We start from the raw sequence: 20,659 nt of genomic DNA on the forward strand, positions 1-20,659 counted from the left end.
CCAAATGGGAGTAGATCCTGTCTCGAAGAATTCTCTCCAGTAATTTCCCTACCACTGAAGTAAGGCTTACCGGCCTGTAGTTCCCGGGATTATCCTTGCTACCCTTCTTAAACAGAGGAACAACATTGGCTATTCTCCAATGCCCCGGGACATCCCCTGAAGACAGCGAGAATCCAAAGATTTCTGTCAAGGCCTCAGCAATTTCCTCTCCAGCCTCCTTCAGTATTCTGGGGTAGATCCCATCAGGCCCTGGGGACTTATCTACCTTAATATTTTTTAAGACACCCAACACCTTGTCTTTTTGGATCACAATGTGACCCAGGCTATCTACACCCCCTTCTCCAGACTCAACATCAACCAATTCCTTCTCTTTGGTGAATACTGATGCAAAGTATTCATTTAGTACCTCGCCCATTTCCTCTGGCTCCACACATAGATTCCCTTGCCTATCCTTCAGTGGGCCAACCCTTTCCCTGGCTACCCTCTTGCTTTTTATGTACGTGTAAAAAGCCTTGGGATTTTCCTTAACCCTATTTGCCAATGACTTTTCATGACCCCTTTTGTCCCTCCTGACTCCTTGCTTAAGTTCCTTCCTACTTTCCTTATATGCCACACAGGCTTCGTCTGTTCCCAACCTTTTAGCCCTGACAAATGCCTCCCTTTTTCTTTTTGACGAGGCCTACAATATCACTCGTCATCCAAGGTTCCCGAAAATTGCCGTATTTATCTTTCTTCCTCACAGGAACATGCCGGTCCTGTATTCCTTTCAACTGACACTTGAAAGCCTCCCACTTGTCAGATGTTGATTTGCCCTCAAACAACCGCCCCCAATCTATGTTCTTCAGTTCCCGCCTAATATTGTTATTACTCGCGGCTCGCGGCTCCTCCTCGCCCGCTCTCTCTCTTTCGGCTCCTCACCCGCTCTCTCACACTTTCGGCTCCTTCTCACCCGCTCTCTCACACTTTTGGCTCCTCCTTGCCCGCTCTCTCACACTCGCGGCTCCTCCTCGCCCGCTCTCTCACACTCGCGGCTCCTCCTCGCCCGCTCTCTCACCCTCGCGGCTCCTCCTCGCCCGCTCTCCCACGTTCGGCTCCTCCTCGCCCGCTCTCTCTCACTCGCGGCTCCTCCTCGCCCGCTCTCTCACACTCGCGCCTCCTCCTCGCCCGCTCTCTCACGTTCGGCTCCTCCTCGCCCGCTCTCTCTCACTCGCGGCTCCTCCTCGCCCGCTCTCTCTCACTCGCGGCTCCTCCTCGCCCGCTCTCTCTAACTCGCGGCTCCTCCTCGCCCGCTCTCTCACACTTTCGGCTCCTCCTCGCCCGCGCGCCCACACTCGTGGCTCCTCCTTGCCCGCGCACAGCAAATCCTCGCCTGCTCTCTCTCTCTCGCGGCTCCTCCTCGCCCGCTCTCTCACACGCGCGGCTCCTCCTCGCCCGCTCTCTCACACCCGCGGCTCCTCGCCCGCTCTCTTTCACTCGCGGCTCCTCCTCGCCCACTCTCTCACGCGCGGCTCCTCCTCGCCCGCTCTCTCACTCGCGGCTCCTCGCCCGCTCTCTTTCACTCGCTGCTCCTCCTCACCCGCTCTCTCACACTCGCGGCTCCTCGCCCGCTCTCTTTCACTCGCGGCTCCTCCTCGCCCGCTCTCACACTCGCGGCTCCTCGCCCGCTCTCTTTAACTCGCGGCTGCTCCTCGCCCGCTCTCTCACACTTTCGGCTCCTCCTCACCCGCTCTCTAACACTTTCGGCTCCTCCTCGCCCGCTCTCTCACCCTCGCGGCTCCTGCTCGCCCGCTCTCTCACACTCGCGGCTCCTCCTTGCCCGCTCTCTCTCACTCGCGGCTCCTCCTCGCCCGCTCTCTCACACTCGCGGCTCCTCCTCGCCCGCTCTCTCACCCTCGCTGCTCCTCCTCGCCCGCTCTCCCACGTTCGGCTCCTCCTCGCCCGCGCTCTCTCACTCGCGGCTCCTCCTCGCCCGCTCTCTCACACTCGCGCCTCCTCCTCGCCCGCTCTCTCTCACTCGCGGCTCCTCCTCGCCCGCTCTCTCACACTCGCGGCTCCTCCTTGCCCGCTCTCTCACATTCGCGGCTCCTCCTTGCCCGCTCTCTCACACTCGCGGCTCCCCCTCGCCCGCTCTCTCACACTCGCGGCTCCTCCTCGCCCGCTCTCTAACACTCGCGGCTCCTCCTCGCCCGCTCTCTCTCACTCGCGGCTCCTCCTCGCCCGCTCTCTCACACTCGCGGCTCCTCCTCGCCCGCTCTCTCTAACTCGCGGCTCCTCCTCGCCCGCTCTCTCACACTTTCGGCTCCTCCTCGCCCGCGCGCTCACACTCGTGGCTCCTCCTTGCCCGCGCACAGCAACTCCTCGCCTGCTCTCTCTCTCTCGCGGCTCCTCCTCGCCCGCTCTCTCACACGCGCGGCTCCTCCTCGCCCGCTCTCTCACACCCGCGGCTCCTCGCCCGCTCTCTTTCACTCGCGGCTCCTCCTCGCCCACTCGCTCACGCGCGGCTCCTCCTCGCCCGCTCTCTCACTCGCGGCTCCTCGCCCGCTCTCTTTCACTCGCTGCTCCTCCTCACCCGCTCTCTCACACTCGCGGCTCCTCGCCCGCTCTCTTTCACGGCTCCTCCTCGCCCGCTCTCACACTCGCGGCTCCTCGCCCGCTCTCTTTAACTCGCGGCTGCTCCTCGCCCGCTCTCTCACACTTTCGGCTCCTCCTCACCCGCTCTCTAACACTTTCGGCTCCTCCTCGCCCGCTCTCTCACCCTCGCGGCTCCTGTTCGCCCGCTCTCTCACACTCGCGGCTCCTCCTTGCCCGCTCTCTCTCACTCGCGGCTCCTCCTCGCCCGCTCTCTCACACTCGCGGCTCCTCCTTGCCCGCTCTCTCTCATTCGCGGCTCCTCCTTGCCCGCTCTCTCACACTCGCGGCTCCCCCTCGCCCGCTCTCTCACACTCGCGACTCCTCCTCGCCCGCTCTCTAACACTCGCGGCTCCTCCTCGCCCGCTCTCTCACACTCGCGGCTCCTCCTCGCCCGCTCTCTCACACTCGCGGCTCCTCCTCGCCCGCGCTCTCACACTCGCGGCTCCTCGCCCGCTCTCTTTCACTCGCGGCTCCTCCTCGCCCGCTCTCTTTCACTCGCGGCTCCTCCTCACCCGCTCTCTCACACTTTCGGCTCCTCCACACTCGCTCTCTCTCACTCGCGGCTCCTCCTCACCCGCTCTCTCTCACTCGCGGCTCCTACTCGCCCACTCTCTCTGTCACTTTCGGCTCCTCCTCACCCGCTCTCTCTCACTTTCGGCTCCTCGCCCGCTCTCTCTCACACGCGGCTCCTCCTCGCCCGCTCTCTCTCACACGCGGCTCCTCCTCGCCCGCTCTCTCACACTCGCGGCTCCTCCTCGCCCGCTCTCTCACACTCGCGGCTCCTCCTCGCCCGCTCTCTCTCACTCACGGCTCCTCCTCGCCCGCTCTCTTTCACTTGCGGCACCTCCTCGCCCGCGCGCTCACACTCGTGGCTCCTCCTTGCCCGCGCACGGCACCTCCTCGCCTGCTCTCTCTCACTCGCGGATCCTCCTCGCCCGCTCTCTCACAGTCGCGGCTCCTCCTCGCCCGCTCTCTCAGACTCGCGGCTCCTCCTCGCCCGCTCACTCTCACTCCCGGCTCCTCCACGCCCGCTCTCTTTCACTTGCGGCTCCTCCTCGCCCGCGCGCTCACACTCGTGGCTCCTCCTTGCCCGCTGTCTCACCCTCGCGGCTCTTCCTTGCCCGCGCTCTCACCCTCGCGGCTCGTCCTCGCCCGCTCTCTCCCTCGAGGCTCCTCCTCGCCCGCTCTCTCACACTCGCGGCTTCTCTTTGCCCGCTCTCTCACCCTCGCGGCTGCTCCTTGCCTGCTCTCTCTCTCCCTCGCGGCTCCTGCTCACCCGCGCTCTCACACTCGCGGCTCCTCCTTGCCCGCGCTCTCACCCTCGCGGCTCGTCCTCGCCCGCTCTCTCACCCTCGAGGCTCCTCCTCGCCCGCTCTCTCACACTCGCGGCTCCTCCTTGCCCGCTCTCTCACCCTCGCAGCTCCTCCTCGCCCGCTCTCTCTCTCTCCCTCGCGGCTCCTGTCGCCCGCTCTCTCACACTCGCAGCTCTTCCTTGCCCGCGCTCTCTCCCTCGCGGCTCCTCCTCGCCCGCTCTCTCACCCTCGCGGCTCCTCCTCGCCCGCGCTCTCACCCTCGCGGCTCGTCCTCGCTCTCTCTCGCGGCTCCTCCTCGCCCGCTCTCTCACACTCGCGGCTCCTCCTCGCCCGCGCTCTCTCTCCCTCGCGGCTCCTGCTCGCCCGCACTCTCTCACTCGCGGCTCCTCCTCGCCCGCGCTCTCACCCTCGCGACTCATCCTCGCCCGCTCTCTCACCCTCGTGGCTCTTCCTTGCCCACTCTCTCACACTTGCGGCTCTTCCTTGCCCGCGCTCTCACCCTCGTGGCTCCTCCTCGCCCGTGCTCTCACCCTCGTGGCTCCTCCTCGCCCGCGCTCTCACCCTCGTGGCTCCTCCTCGCCCGCGCTCTCACCCTCGTGGCTCCTCCTCGCCCGCGCTCTCACCCTCGCGGCTCGTCCTCGCCCGCTCTCACTCTCACGGCTCCTCCTCGCCCGCTCTCTCACACTCGCGGCTCCTCCTCGCCGCTCTATCTCACTTGCGGCTCCTCCTCGTCCGCTCTCTGACTCTCGCGGCTCCTCCTTGTCGCTCTCTCACACTCACGGCTCCTCCTCGCCCGCTCTCTCACACTCGTGGCTCCTCCTCGCCGCTCTCTCACACTCGCGGCTCCTCCTCGCCGCTCTATCTCACTCGCGGCTCCTCCTCGCCCGCTCTCTCTCACTTGCAGCTCCTCCTCGCCCGCTCTCTCACCCTCGCGGCTCCTCGCCCGCGCTCTCACCCTCGCGGCTCGTCCTCGCCCGCTCTCTCACTCTCGCGGCTCCTCCTCGCCCGCTCTCTCTCACTCGCGGCTCCTCCTCGCCCGCTCTCTCACACTCGCCGCTCCTCCTCGCCTGCGCTCTCTCTCCCTCGCGGCTCCTCCTCACCCGCTCTCTCACACTCGCGGCTCCTCCTCGCCCGCTCTCTCACACTTGCCGCTCCTCCTCGCCTGCGCTCTCTCTCACTTTCGGCTCCTCCTCACCCGCTCTCTCACACTCGCGGCTCCTCCTCGCCGCTCTATCTCACTCGCGGCTCCTCCTCGCCCGCTCTCTCTCACTCGCAGCTCCTCCTCGCCCGCTCTCTCACCCTCGCGGCTCCTCGCCCGCGCTCTCACCCTCGCGGCTCGTCCTCGCCCGCTCTCTCACTCTCGCGGCTCCTCCTCGCCCGCTCTCTCTCACTCGCGGCTCCTCCTCGCCCGCTCTCTCACACTCGCCGCTCCTCCTCGCCTGCGCTCTCTCTCCCTCGCGGCTCCTCCTCACCCGCTCTCTCACACTCGCGGCTCCTCCTCGCCCGCTCTCTCACACTCGCCGCTCCTCCTCGCCTGCGCTCTCTCTCACTTTCGGCTCCTCCTCACCCGCTCTCTCACACTCGCGGCTCCTCCTCGCCCGCTCTCTCACACTCGCGGCTCCTCCTCGCCCGCGCTCTCACCCTCGCGACTCATCCTCGCCCGCTCTCTCACCCTCGCGGCTCCACCTCGCCCACTCTCTCTCACTTGCGGCTCTTCCTCGCCCACTCTCTCTCACTTGCGGCTCTTCCTCGCCCGCGCTCTCTCTCCCTCGCGGCACCCGCTCGCCCGCTCTCTCTCACTCGCGGATCCTCCTCGCCCGCTCTCTCACCCTCGCGACTCATCCTCGCCCGCTCTCTCTCACTCGCGGCTCCTCCTCGTCCGCTCTCACACACTCGCGGCTCCTCCTCGCCTGCTCTCTCTCTCCCTCGCGGCTCCTGCTCGCCCGCTCTCTCACCCTCGCGACTCATCCTCGCCCGCTCTCTCACACTCGCGGCTCGTCCTCGCCCGCTCTCTCACTCTCGCGGCTCCTCCTCGCCCGCTCTCTCTCACTCGCGGCTCCTCCTTGCCCGCTCTCTCACCCTCGCGGCTCCTCGCCCGCGCTCTCACCCTCGCGGCTCCTCCTCGCCCGCTCTCTCTCTCACTTTCGGCTCCTCCTCGCCCGCTCTCTCAAACTCGCGGCTCCTCCTCGCCCGCTCTCTCTCCCTTGCGGCTCCTGCTCGCCCGCTCTCTCACACTTTCGGCTCCTCCTCGCCCGCTCTCTCACACTCGCGGCTCCTCCTCGCCCACTCTCTCTCACTTTCGGCTCCTCCTCACCCGCTCTCTCACACTTTCGGCTCCTCCTCGTCCGCTCTCTCACACTCGCGGCTCCTCCTCGCCCGCGCGCTCACACTCGTGGCTCCTCCTTGCCCGCGCACTGCAACTCCTCACCCGCTCTCCCTCACTCTCAGCTCCTCCTCGCCGCACTCTCACACTCGCGGCTCCTCCTCACCCGATCTCTCACACTCGCGGCTCCTCCTCGCCCGCTCTATCTCACGCGCGGCTCCTGCTCGCCCGCTCTCTCTCACTCGCGGCTCCTCCTCGCCCGCTCTCTCTCACCCGTGGCTCCACCTCGCCCGCTCTATCTCACGCGCGGCTCCTGCTCGCCCGCTCTCTCTCACTCGCGGCTCCTCCTTGCCCGCTCTCTCACTCGCGGCTCCTCCTCGCCCGCTCTCTCACACTCGCGGCTCCTCGCCCACTCTCTCTCACTTTCGGCTCCTCCTCACCCGCTCTCTCACACTTTTGGCTCCTCCTCGCCGCTCTCTCACACTCGCGGCTCCTCCTCGCCCGCTCTATCTCACGCGCGGCTCCTCCTCGTCCGCTCTTTCACACTCGTGGCTCCCCCTCGCCCGCTCTCTCTCACTCGCGGCTCCTCCTTGCCCGCTCTCTCACCCTCGCGGCTCCTCCTCGCCCGCTCTCTCACACTCGCGGCTCCTCCTCGCCTGCTCTCTCTCTCCCTCGCGGCTCCTGCTCGCCCGCTCTCTCACACTTGTGGCTCCTGTTCGCCCGCTCTCTCACACTCGCGGCTCCTCCTTGCCCGCTCTCTCACACTCGCGGCTCGTCCTCGCCCGCTCTCTCTCACTCGCGGCTCGTCCTCGCCCGCTCTCTCACCCTCGCGGCTCCTCCTTGCCCGCTCTCTCTCACTCGCGGCTCCTCCTTGCCCGCTCTCTCACACTCGCGGCTCGTCCTCGCCCGCTCTCTCACCCTCGCGGATCCTCCTCGCCCGCTCTCTCTCACTCGCGGCTCCTCCTTGCCCGCTCTCTCACCCTCGCGGCTCCTCGCCCGCGCTCTCACCCTCGCGGCTCCTCCTCGCCCACTCTCTCTCACTTTCGGCTCCTCCTCACCCGCTCTCTCACACTTTCGGCTCCTCCTCGTCCGCTCTCTCACACTCGCGGCTCCTCCTCGCCCGCGCGCTCACACTCGTGGCTCCTCCTTGCCCGCGCACTGCAACTCCTCACCCGCTCTCCCTCACTCTCAGCTCCTCCTCGCCGCACTCTCACACTCGCGGCTCCTCCTCACCCGCTCTCTCTCACCCGCGGCTCCTCCTCACCCGCTCTCTCTCACCCGCGGCTCCTCCTCGCCCGCTCTCTCTCACCCGCGGCTCCTCCTCGCCGCTCTCTCACACTCGCGGCTCCTCCTCGCCCGCTCTATCTCACGCGCGGCTCCTGCTCGCCCGCTCTCTCTCACTCGCGGCTCCTCCTTGCCCGCTCTCTCTCACTCGCGGCTCCTCCTCGCCCACTCTCTCTCACTTTCGGCTCCTCCTCACCCGCTCTCTCACACTTTCGGCTCCTCCTCGCCCGCTCTCTCTCACTCGCGGCTCCTCCTTGCCCGCTCTCTCTCACTCGCGGCTCCTCCTCGCCCACTCTCTCTCACTTTCGGCTCCTCCTCACCCGCTCTCTCTCACTCGCGGCTCCTCCTCGCCCACTCTCTCTCACTTTCGGCTCCTCCTCACCCGCTCTCTCACACTTTCGGCTCCTCCTCGCCGCTCTCTCACACTCGCGGCTCCTCCTCGCCCGCTCTATCTCACGCGCGGCGGCTCCTCGTCCGCTCTTTCACACTCGTGGCTCCCCCTCGCCGCTCTATCTCAGTCGCGGCTCCTCCTCACCCGCTGTCTCACACTCGCGGCTCCTCCTCGTCCGCTCTCTGACTCTCGCGGCTCCTCCTTGTCGCTCTATCTCACTCGCGGCTCCTCCTCACCCGCTCTCTCACACTCGCGGCTCCTCCTCGCCCGCTCTCTTTCACATCGCTGCTCCTCCTCGCCCACTCTATCTCACTCGTGGCTCCTCCTCGTCCACTCTCTGACTCTCGCGGCTCCTCCTCGCCGCTCTATCTCACTCGCGGCTCCTCCTCGTCCGCTCTCTGACTCTCGCGGCTCCTCCTCGCCGCTCTATCTCACTCGCGGCTCCTCCTCGTCTGCTCTCTGACTCTCGCGGCTCCTCCTTGTCGCTCTATCTCACTCGCGGCTCCTCCTCGCCGCTCTCTCACACTCGCGGCTCCTCCTTGTCGCTCTATCTCACTCGCGGCTCCTCCTCGCCGCTCTCTCACACTCGCGGCTCCTCCTCGCCGCTCTCTCACACTCGCGGCTCCTCCTCGCCTGCTCTCTTTCACATCGCGGCTCCTCCTCGCCCACTCTATCTCACTCGTGGCTCCTCCTCGTCCACTCTCTGACTCTCGCGGCTCCTCCTCGCCGCTCTATCTCACTCGCGGCTCCTCCTCGTCCGCTCTCTGACTCTCGCGGCTCCTCCTCGCCGCTCTATCTCACTCGCGGCTCCTCCTCGTCCACTCTCTGACTCTCGCGGCTCCTCCTCGCCGCTCTATCTCACTCGCGGCTCCTCCTCGTCCGCTCTCTGACTCTCGCGGCTCCTCCTTGTCGCTCTGTCTCACTCGCGGCTCCTCCTCGCCGCTCTCTCACACTCGCGGCTCCTCCTCGCCGCTCTCTCACACTCGCGGCTCCTCCTCGCCCGCTCTCTTTCACATCGCGGCTCCTCCTCGCCCACTCTATCTCACTCGTGGCTCCTCCTCGTCCACTCTCTGACTCTCGCGGCTCCTCCTCGCCGCTCTATCTCACTCGCGGCTCCTCCTCGCCGTTCTATCTCACTTGCGGCTCCTCCTCGTCCGCTCTCTGACTCTCGCGGCTCCCCCTCGCCGCTCTATCTCACTCGCGGCTCCTCCTCGTCCACTCTCTGACTCTCGCGGCTCCTCCTCGCCGCTCTATCTCACTTGCGGCTCCTCCTCGTCCGCTCTCTGACTCTCGCGGCTCCCCCTCGCCGCTCTATCTCACTCGCGGCTCCTCCTCGTCCGCTCTCTCACTCTCGTGGCTCCTCCTCACCCGCTTTCTGTCTCTGAGCTCCTACCTGCTCACTCTTTTGTAGTCTGTGAATGTTTAACTGCTTTGCCACTTATTGTACGCCACCCTTGGTATTGAGATTCCGGTGCTTTGATGTTTGAATTTCCAAAGAACAACTTTGTTGAATGTAGAGGGGGGAAACTAAACCTGTCACTAACATCTCGGTAACTTTCCTGGTGATCTATTACTATGTTTGCATAACTTGGCAATTCCTTCTCTTGCCCATCCTCTTCAGGTACTTGGTGAAGAATGCTTCAAGTCTCTTCAGTCCAAGTGATTATGAAGTGGCACCACCTGAATATCATCGCAAAGCAGTGTGACTTTGGTAATTAAAATACTTTTTATCCTTCATGTGTTGCCATTTTGATGAGGTTTTCCTTATGTAATTTTTTTTGTACAGATGAACCAATCAACAACTCACTGTATCCGTGTTGCCTGTAGCAATGAAGTTGCGAGTGTCATGTGTGAGCCATTTTTGTGGACCTTGGCATTAATGATTATTAATTCTACTCCTGGCTTTTTGTTGGAGAAATGTGACAGGAGATTAAATCAAATAATTTGTTTTCTTCCTCCTTGAATATCCCGTTTTTAGTTTAAGAAATGTTTTTTTTTTTTGTTTATTAATAACTTTCTGTAAGGAGTCGTGAGTCTATTTTTTTTTTTTGTCCTTTATCCAGTTGGATTGATTTTTTTTTTTTTTAACCCAACTGGGGGGTTGGAATCCTTGAGAGCAGTTGTTGGTACACTTAACATGCATGCTGCTATATGCAGCAATCAATTAGCCGAAACCAGAGAATTTTTAATAATTGAGCAAAGACTAATAAGACGTAGGAGCAGAATTAGGCCACTCGGCCCATCGAGTCTGCTCCGCCATTCAATCATGGCTGATATATTCTCATTCCCATTCTCCTGCCTTCTCCCCAGAACCCCTGATCTGTTCAAGTTGCTGTGTGTTTTTAAATGAAGAATTCTCTTCGGTTTTGTCAACATTTTCGAGCAAGTTCCAAGGATTTTGAAACCTCCTTGAATATTCTTTAAGATTCGCATGTTGCTCAGCATTTGTTAGAGTTGTGACTTTTGGCCAGAAATCGCAACTTGAACTTGGAACGTAAAATATTTAGCTTATTTAATTACATTTTCCCATTATGCTTCTCTCAATCCTCATTGTGAATTCAAAGTGTTGAAAGTCCTGTGTAAAATTACAATCCAGGGAAGGTAGCACATTTTAAACTCCCTCCCGTTCACATTGTACACACACTGGTTGTAGCTTCCACATGCTACATTCCTGCGACAATTACCTTTACAACATACAACTCAAATCAAAGCAGCAAAATAACACATCCACTTATTTAGAAAGAAATAATAATCTTTATTACTGTCACAAGTAGGCTTACATTAACACTGCAATGAAGTTACTGTGAAAATCCCCTAATCGCCACATTCCGGCGCCTGTTTGGGTACACCGAGGGAGAATTCAGAATGTCCAATTCACCTAACAGCAAGTCTTTGGGACTTGTGGGAGGAAACCGGAGCACCCGGAGGAAACCCACGCAGACACGGGGAGAACGTGCAGACTCCGCACAGACAATGACCCAAACCGCAAATCGAACTTCGGACCTGGGGCTGTGAAGCAACAGTGCTAACCACTGTGCTACCGTGCTACCCAATTCCATCAATGGTCTTGATTATTCTTTCTTCAAATTAACTAATTCAAAACTAAAGAAAAGGATAAACTTGCACAATATAACTTTTGCATGTGTAAAAACATATTCCAACAAAATCTTCACGCAGTGGCGGGTCACCGGGGGTGTATCATCGAGATTTTCACCTCGAGCAGTGTTCTTCAAACTTTTTTTCCGGGGACCCATTTTTACCAACTGGCCAACCTTCGGGGACGCCGGCCGACCTGCGCGACCCACCATTTCTCTTACCTTGATTGCTGCTGACAAAAATGGAGGAAATGGTTTTGGGTCCGTTTGGCCCTCGTACACGCTCCTCCAATGGAACCTGTTGGATGAAGGTGAAGCCTTCCGGTGTCGGAAAGTATGGAGTCTCCATCTGTCCAAAGTTCTGCATTTTTTTCCTGTAAAATTTTATTAAATAAAACCCCCCCCGAACTTGTTTTAAAAAAAAAAAAAAAAAAAAAAAAAAATTAAATGAATAAAATAAATGAAATAAATGAATAAACCCCCCCAAACTTGTAAAACAAAAAGCTGCGACCGTTTATAAAAAAAAAAGCGGCTGCACTGCATGCGTGCCCGATCATCGGCTCACCAACCCTCTTTCCTTGTGTGTCACTGTGTACATCCTAAGCATATCCCTTCTCTCTCCAAAACATAGTAGTTAAAATACAGCCACTTAAAATGCATGCTGGACCAGACCATCGGATACCAATAACAACATAAGCACACAAACACAACTTACACGCAAGTATTTCCGTTTGTCTTTTCCAACAGAATTTTGAACTGTGGTGCTTACTACTTGATTCCTCCTAACCTTCTCACTCCTTTCTGAGGCTCTCATTTGACTTTTTTAAAGCCCCCCACTTCCCACGTGCCTCTACCTCCCGGCATTTAATATGTTCCACCACTCCTGCCCAATGGTAGCATTTCTTTCCCTGTCCCCTTTCTCCTTTCCCTCTCCACTTGGTGCTGACCCAAGGTATGTTTAGCGACAGCACACTGCCCTCCCTTTTCTCTAACGAGATTTGCTGTTCTTCTTTCTGTATCAGTCTTGTGATCTTTATTGGCCATTTTAGTTTTATGCTCCAGCTCGTGCTCCTGAACTTTGCACCTTACTTTTATCTCCATTGTCCGGTTCTCCAAAAACCTTTGAGAGCCTCAATTGAGTTTGAGGCTGCACTCTGGACTTGCGAGGAATGAGTGATTATGACGTCTGTTGTGTTAAAACTATTTATTGAATATTGATAATGTGACAATTATAGTTGATATATGTAAAGAAAATACAAGACAGATGATGTATATAAAAAGGAAGAAAGATAACGTTATTGAAAAGAGAAAGCACTTTGTGTATGTCTGAAGAAAAGAAGGCAGATGTTTTTTAAAATAATAACTCCCAATTTGGTTTAATTCACTGCCATTTCTCTTCCAGGAATACGTACCTTGAAGAAATGCTACTCTTCTCTCCGGGATTTCTGTTTGTGTCTTTTACCATGTTCACCTTTATTGCTTTCCATTTTCCTCTTGGTGTTTGACACAGTGTTTACCAAAACCTACTTCCACAGCCGCATTTCCTTCCTCAGTGACTGTCTCTGACTCGCCCAACTCGGGTTCCATCCCTGCAGTTTTGAATCCACTCAGGATTGCAGACCTCTCCGGGACATACAATGCTCCTTGGATTGCTGTTCTCGCCATGTTCTGAGATCCCCACTCAGTGCCATGCACTGGCATATGTACATACTCTACCCCTCTCTCTCTCTCCAGCAGCAGCACTCGCCCTATTTCAAACCTTTGCCTCCACGCTCCCTTCTTTGGGAGGGAGTCCCCCACCCTGATTTAACCTGATTCCTGTTAAACCACCACTTCTTTGCCTAGTTGAACTGATACTGTCACTCAACAATTTGTCGTTTAACTTGTCTCACTTCCTGCCAATAAAAGGTGTGGCTATGGGTACCTCCATGGACCCCACATATGCCTGTCAGCTAGTGTGGCATGTGGAACATTTCCTGGTTTCAGTCCTACTCTGACCCTGTCCCACAACTCTCTTCCTGCTACATTGATGACTGTCGATACTGCTTCATGCTCTTTTATACACCTGGAAATAATTAATGTTTTTTACTTCTGTTTCCACCCATCTCTCCTTCCCATTGTCCATCTCCAACACTTCCCCTCTCTCCTTTCCTTGATCTCCCTGTGTCCATTTCTGGTGATAGACTGACCACCGGTGGACTCCAGTCCCAGCTTCCTGTAAGGATACCAGACCATTCTCCCAGTTTCTCGGTCTCCGTCACATCTGTCCTGATGATGCCACTTTCAAATATGCCGATTCTGACATGTCTGCCTTTTTCCTTTAACTGTGGTTGTCCTTGCCCCTCTCCCTCCCTCTCATGATAGGGTCATCTTCTGCCATTTCTGCCAACGCTAGCATGATGCCACCACAAAACGCATCACCCACCCCAGTCAACATTCCAGTGAAACCCAACATCAACTGGAGGAGCAGTACCTCACCTTCCAGTTGGACACATTACAGCCCTTGGCACTCGGCATTGAATTGTCTCAATTTTAAACTGACCGCACTCCTCCATCTTGACCCCTCCTTTTAAAATAAAAAATAAATAAATTGCTACTTTTGTTTGGTGTCCCCCGCACCACCCCCTCTCTGCATTTGTCCTTAACTTTTGCTTTCACTGAGCACTGACCGTTGTTCGTCTATGAACCCGTTCTGCTATCTTACCCGTGCGTCGCTATCAGCGCCTTCCATAGTCCTTCACGCAGCCATTAACACTTCCTCTGTCTCGTGATCTACCTCTCCCAGCCCCCACCTATCACTGACCTTCTGTTCTGCTCCACCCCTCTTGTACAGTATATAATCCATCACATTCCTGCCTCTCTTCAGCTCGGAAGAGTCATACAGACTCAGTGTTAACGGTTTCTCTCTCCACTGACGCTGTCAGACCTGCTGGGATTTTCTCTATTTGTGACTGGTGAAGTATTTTAAACATTAGTTTCCTGGATAGCCAAAAATGTCATTGTGACTTTTTTTTGTAGATCTTGATAGAACAAGCTGGGTTTTAATGTGCTTGGTGCTGCATGTGTGGATATTTGAGTGCTTGATGCTGACTGTGGAAAAGTTGTTCCATTTCCAACACGCTCAGTCCGTAAGGAGGAAGAAACGATCTGTCAATGAATTTTGAAGAGTAAGGCAATTTGATTCTTGCAGGAACGATGGACTGAAATTTAAATATCCAATATTCTTTGCTCCTCCCTTTTCTTCCTTCTCTCCTGAAGGTGCTGACTCAGACTGGGAGGTAAAATTCCACAGGTTTGAGCAGCCAGCCCTCTGGCACCATTCTTTGATGGCCATTCTTTGTGTGTGTGAACCATATTATGTGTGCACATGATGAACTTTGAAGTCATTAAACAGTGATCAAGTGGCAGCCCTGCCTGACTGAATATTCTGCTATGGCTGCGTGGGTTGAAGCCAGTTAACCCAGATTTGAAATCTTCCTGATGTGTGCGGATCAATACCACACTCGCAAAGTCTGCGTAACCCACAAACCCATCAGGAAAAGGCCATCCAATTGTGCAAAACTTTTTTTTGGCTGAAACCGTTGCTGGTTAATGAGAGCTTACTTTTGCTGAAGTTGGTTCACAGTGGCACAGACTGTTGCTTGGCCTTCAAACAATCTACACAAAGGACTGCAGTGAATCACAAGTGTGAAAAGCCTGTGCAAGGTGCTGGGACGAGGTGGGGAGGGGAGGGGGGGGGGTGTCTGGGACGGGATTGCCCAACAGTTGTACTATTCAAAGGCCAGCTCTGTTCCTGCACAAATCGTACATGAGAAAACCCGCATGGCCTACATCGATGGGACTGAAATCAGCGGGAAGGAAGACTAGGGGGTTGCAACTGGAGAAAAGTCCCGTCAACCCTGGTTTGGTTTGACTTTGTAACAGGAACGGGGTTGTTGGGTTGCTACACATTCTTAAAAATAAAATTCTTTGTGGAGGTCAATCTTACAAAAGGCTCAGAGCTATATAAAATTTATTAAAAAACAACTTTTTGTAAGATTGCCTTATCTGTGTTTGTATCTGATGTTGCACAATATTCAAACTTTTTAATCAATGTGCTGTGTTACAAATGAGCCTGTAGCCACCTCCTAGTCTGTGTGTTTATTGAAGGATTGGGGCAATGCTGCGATCTTGCACCTGTAAATGAGAGATCCAGTTTGATGCTCAACTCCACATACATCAGGATTTCCAGTGCATGGATAAAAAATGCATCCTTTGTTTATATATTCCAGTAAAATCTTTTTATGAGAATGACTTTGTTTTATGACTGCTCTCTCTGCCTACTTAAGGGGGAACAATCTAAAGTTAAGCTTGCATTGTAGGAGTAGAGCATTTGGTCCCTCTAGACCAGTGTTCTTCAAACTTTTTTTCCGGGGACCCATTTTTACCAACCGGCCAACCTTCGGGACCCAACCCGACCAACCTTCGCGACCGACGCCTACCGACCTGCGCGACCCACCATTTTCTCTTACCTTGATTGCTGCTGACAAAAATGGAGGAAATGGTTTTGGGTCCGTTTGGCCCTCGTACACGCTCCTCCAATGGAACCTGTTGGATGAAGGTGAAGCCTTCCGGTGTCGGAAAGTATGGAGCCTCCATCTGTCCAAAGTTCTGAATTTTTTTCCTGTAAAATTTTAACAAATAAACCCCCCCCCCGAACTTGTTTAAAAAAAAGAGTAAAATAATTGAAAAAAAAGAATAAAAACCCCCCGAACTTGTAAAAAAAATAAAATGAATAAAATAAATGAAAAAAATAAAAATTAAATGAATAAAATAAATGAATAAAACCACTGCAGAACTTGTGAAACAAAAAGCTGCAACCGTTTTTAAAAAAATAGCGGCCGCACAGCACATGTGCGCGATCATCGTGCGCGCATGCGCAAAGCGGCCAAATTTTTTTTAAAAACATGTTCACGGCTGCTTGCAGCCAGCATTGTGAAAAGCTGGCTGTTGTGCTGGGATTTGCGCGATCGGGAGTGCCGCGGGCAACGGCTCCGTGGCTCTCCCGACACCCGCCCGCGACCCATCCCCGGGTCGCGCCCCCGACTTTGAAGAACACTGCTCTAGACTGTTCCGCAATTTAATAAGATAATGATTTATCGACCCCCAATTCCACTTTCCTGCACTCCTCCATAGAAAATCTCATCAGTCTCAGGTTTGAATGTACAGAATGACTGCGCATTGGCAGCCTTCTGGGATCGAGAATTCCAACGATTCATAAATTTCAGAGAATAAATTGCTCCTCACCTCAGTCCTAAATGGTAGTTCTCTTATCCTAGTCCTCTAGTTATACTGCCCAACCAAAAGGATACAGCTTCTCCGTATCTACTCTGTTAAGTCCTCTAGAATTTTATACATTTCAAGTACCCATTTACCTAATTGCCTTGTATGAATAAATGTAAATCTTTACTGAGCTTCAGAGTGATTATGTATGAGGGCAGCCGTATTAAGTTTTATATTCCATTCAGACTCTCTGTACACGGTGTGACAATGATACTCTCAAGTTAATGTGCTACATGTGAATCATAAAATGCAATCAGTTAATCAACGAAACTTGATGCTTTTTCAAGGATGGATAATTGGAACAGTCATCCTACACTCAAAAGGGCAACTATAAATGCTCATCTAGAGAGAGTCTGGAACAAATAGACAGCTGGACAAGACATCTGACCCGTTTGAGATTGAGCTTTCAGAGATGACAGCTTTTCAGTTTAATAGCCGGGGTAGACTATGTACCATAATGAGGGCATAACTAAATGAGAATGCCATTTGATTTGTGTGCTTGAATTTGTGCTGTAAATACATCTTTGTTGATTTGTTCCTTTGCAGCCTTTCTGCATGGCAACATTTTCAGCAAAAACCCATCGCTGGAAAGCAGATTGTCTGTAGAATACAGAACTTTCATTTTGATAGCACCTTTTGCAACCTTGGGATCTCAAAGCACGCTACAGTCAATTTATGAAACTTAGTTATTGTTGTAGGAAATATGGCAACCAATTTGCTCAGTGTAAGCTCCCAGACAAAACAATGTGATAATGGTTAGATCATCTGTTTTAGCACTGTTGGCTCGGGGATAAATATTGTTCAGACATTCCCTCAAAATAGTTCCATAGGTTAATGGGTTCTTTATGGCACATCTGAAATATCACCACCACCACTGCAGCACCCCCTCAATTGCAGTAATCGGCCAAGTTTTTTGTGGTCTGTTCTCAGTGTGGGAATTGGACCCACAGCATTCTGACGGGAGAGCACGACAGCACGGTAGCATTGTGGATAGCACAATTGCTTCACAGCTCCAGGGTCCCAGGTTCGATTCCGGTTTGGGTCACTGTCTGTGCGGAGTCTGCACATCCTCCCCGTGTGCGCGTGGGTTTCCTCCGGGTGCTCCGGTTTCCTCCCACAGTCCAAAGATGTGCAGGTTAGGTGGATTGGCCATGATAAATTGCCCTTAATGTCCAAAATTGCCCTTAGTGTTGGGTGGGGTTACTGGGTTATGGGGATAGGATGGAGGTGTTGACCTTGGATAGGGTGCTCTTTACAAGAGCCGGTGCAGACTCGATGGGCCGAATGGCCTCCTTCTGCACAGTAAATTCTATGAAATTCTATGACTGAACCACCATCACGAGCATGTTAACAAAGAAATGTACAGCACAGGAACAGGCCCTTCGGCCCTCCAAGCCCGTGCCGACCATACTGCCCGACTAAACTACAATCTTCTACACTTCCTGGGTCCGTATCCTTCTATTCCCATCCTATTCATATATTTGTCAAGATGCCCCTTAAATGTCCCTATCGTCCCTGCTTCCACTACCTCCTCCGGTAGTGAGTTCCAGGCACCCACTACCCTCTGCGTAAAAAAACTTGCCTCGTACATCTACTCTAAACTTTGCCCCTCTCACCTTAAACCTATGCCCCCTAGTAATTGACCCCTCTACCCTGGGCTGACACATCAGGGTAGTAGGGCATCGTTCAAAGATGAGTGGGTGGTAGTAAGGGGGCATTCTTTGGTGGATGGTGAATGGAGAAATGTCAGTGAACATGTCCTGGATGCATCGGACAAGGTTTGCTGGTAATGTCTTTGTTACAGTAAGGATAGACATGCGTTGATTATTAAATACAATAGGCTATTTGCCATTAAACTGAATAATTATAGTGAAAGTTGTATAAATAGATATGAGGAGAGGTTGAGTAGACTGGGACTGTACTCGTTGGAATTTAGAAGGATGAGGGGGGGATCTTATAGAAACATATAAGATTATGAAGGGAATAGATAGGATAGATGTGGGCAGGTTGTTTCCACTGGCGAGTGAAAGCAGAACTAGGGGGCATAGCCTCAAAATAAGGGAAAGTAGATTTAGGACTGAGTTTAGGAGGAACTTCTTCACCCAAAGGGTTGTGAATCTATGGAATTCCTTGCCCAGTGATGCAGTAGAGGCTCCTTCATTAAATGTTTTTAAGATAAAGATAGTTTTTTGAAGAATAAAGGGATTAAGGTTTATAGTGTTCGGGCCAGAAAATGGAGCTGAGTCCACAAAAGATCAGCCATGATCTCATTGAATGGCGGAGCAGGCTCGAGGGGCCAGGTGGCCTACTCCTGCTCCTAGTTCTTATGTTCTTATGTAAATGGACAAGCAAAAAACACACCTGTGGAAAAACAAACTCCACACTGAAACTTAAGGCATTTGTAAGTCCAAGCCATGGACAGTCTTCAAAACACCAAGTCCCTTTACAACTTAACCATGGCCAGGCAGGTACATGCAAGGTGAGAGTGGGTTTTGTGAAAGAAATGTTTTGTGAAATGGGGAATGCAGAGTATACAGCGGTATAAATTGGTATGCCTGGGCTTTAATACTTGTGTGGTTCAATCCTATGTGGGGAAATAAATGGTGAATTACTCTTTTGCATATTGTGCTTGCTTTAAGAACCCTTATTGGCAGAGATTTGGATGCTGATCACTTCTCTGATTGTTCGGCTGTACAATAGTGCAGTGTGTGAGGCAATCAAAAGAATGGGAAAGAAATGAAAATGGGAATGTTCTGTCCTGGCTAAATTTGATCACATCTACTCAAGCTGCTGGCCATCAACTCCTTGTTATCTAAATGCCTGAATCGCGTGTGAACACACAAATGTGGGCAACTGCTTGTTCATGCTGGGCGATCGCAATTAGAGTCCTGCATTTCTTTCACCCAATATTCATAGAACCCCCACACTGCAGATGGAGGCCATTTGGTCCTTTGAGCCGCCACCATCCCCCTGGAAGAGTACGCTACCCAGGCCCACTTCCCCTGCCCTGCACCCCGTAACCCCATTCCTGGACACGGGCAATTTAGCATAGCCAATCCACCTAACCTGCACATCTTTGGACTACGGGAGGAAATCCAGGCAGACATGGGGGGGGAAAGTGCAAACTCCACACGGGCAGTCACCCAAGGTTGGTATTGAACCCGGGTCCCTTGAGCTGCGAGGGAGCAGTGCTAACCACTGCCACTGCCCCGCCCACATGAATCCTAGTCCGAGTAGCTGGATAAAATCTGAATAGGGGAATTCTGATTGTTTACCTCCCTTCGCTGATGTGTGAACAGGTGGAAGCTGATCAAATCTCACTAACCCCGCATATGTGCTTTTAAATAAACCACAGCTGCAATATTTCAGAGCTGTTTGTGATGCTGAGTGATACTTGAGTGAGCTGTGGCTGTTTAATCTATTACATATGCATCTTCCCTAAATAGGGCAAAATGTTAAACGTCATTTAAATTGATTTAGCCAGTGATTTCAAAAGGACACAGCACAGCACTTGAGATAATAACCTGCGTTCAGAATCAATGTTGCTCACACCAGCACTTCAATAATAGGTCACGACCAGGGCTGCATGTAAACGAAGCTGACCCACGTCTCGCAGACAAAAAAATCGACAGGTTCAACTTCTGGACAACTGATACATCTGAAATGCCTCAATTTTAATCCTGGTCCTTCGATGGAGTGTTAATCTCAATCGAATGGGAGGCAAGAGCAACGAGTTCTGGTTTGGAAGAACTGGTTTATAAACCTCATTGCTGTTATCCAGCAGCTCAAAACGATTGTTGCGCTCTTATCAATTTTGACCTCTTGTGCATCCCCAATTTTAATCGGCCCACTGTTAGGGCTCTGGTGCCTTCAGGTGTTGAGGCCCTAAACTCTGGAATTCCTTCACTAACCCCAATCACCTTTCATGGTGTTGCTTATAACACATTCTTTTATCCTACCTTTGGGTTACCTGTCCTAATATCTCTTTATGTGGTTCAGTGTCTATTTTAGTTTAATGATGCTTCAGAGAAGCACCTTGGGATGTTTTCACTGTGTGACGATACTGATATAAATGCAAGTTGTTTCTTTAAATATTGATAGCAGGTGAGGGCAGATTTGGCCTAATCTGTGGCTGAGGTGTGCCCCAGTGCTAGAATGTGCCATGCCTTATTTTTCTGGTATTTTAAAAAAATATTTTATTCCAGGGCTTTTCATATGAACAAACAAAAGCAGAACAACATTATAAATAACCAACACCCACTTTCTACCCACCCCCCGCTCCAGAAAAACCCTCCTAACC

General features: G+C 53.7%; 1 protein-coding gene across 10 annotated transcripts in view; it reads left to right on the top strand.

Moving 5' to 3' along the window:
• Positions 1-18,972, top strand: part of morf4l1 (mortality factor 4 like 1) — a 100,020-nt gene extending 81,048 nt beyond the window's left edge. For 8 of the 10 annotated variants that reach the window (XM_072470409.1, XM_072470413.1, XM_072470414.1 and 5 more), the window contains 2 exons: positions 9,564-9,653; positions 12,440-15,327. In XM_072470409.1, the coding sequence (XP_072326510.1) occupies positions 9,564-9,648 (85 nt within the window). In that variant the 3' untranslated portion in view covers positions 9,649-9,653; positions 12,440-15,327. Of the gene's footprint in view, positions 1-9,563; positions 9,654-12,439; positions 15,328-16,646 lie in introns of those variants that run through there. The other 2 variants (XM_072470411.1, XM_072470410.1) reach the window with 2 other exon arrangements.
• The last annotated feature ends 1,687 nt before the right edge of the window (positions 18,973-20,659 follow it).

The sequence above is a fragment of the Scyliorhinus torazame genome, chromosome 12, assembly GCF_047496885.1.
Source record: "Scyliorhinus torazame isolate Kashiwa2021f chromosome 12, sScyTor2.1, whole genome shotgun sequence".
Taxonomy (NCBI): Eukaryota; Metazoa; Chordata; class Chondrichthyes; order Carcharhiniformes; family Scyliorhinidae; genus Scyliorhinus; species Scyliorhinus torazame.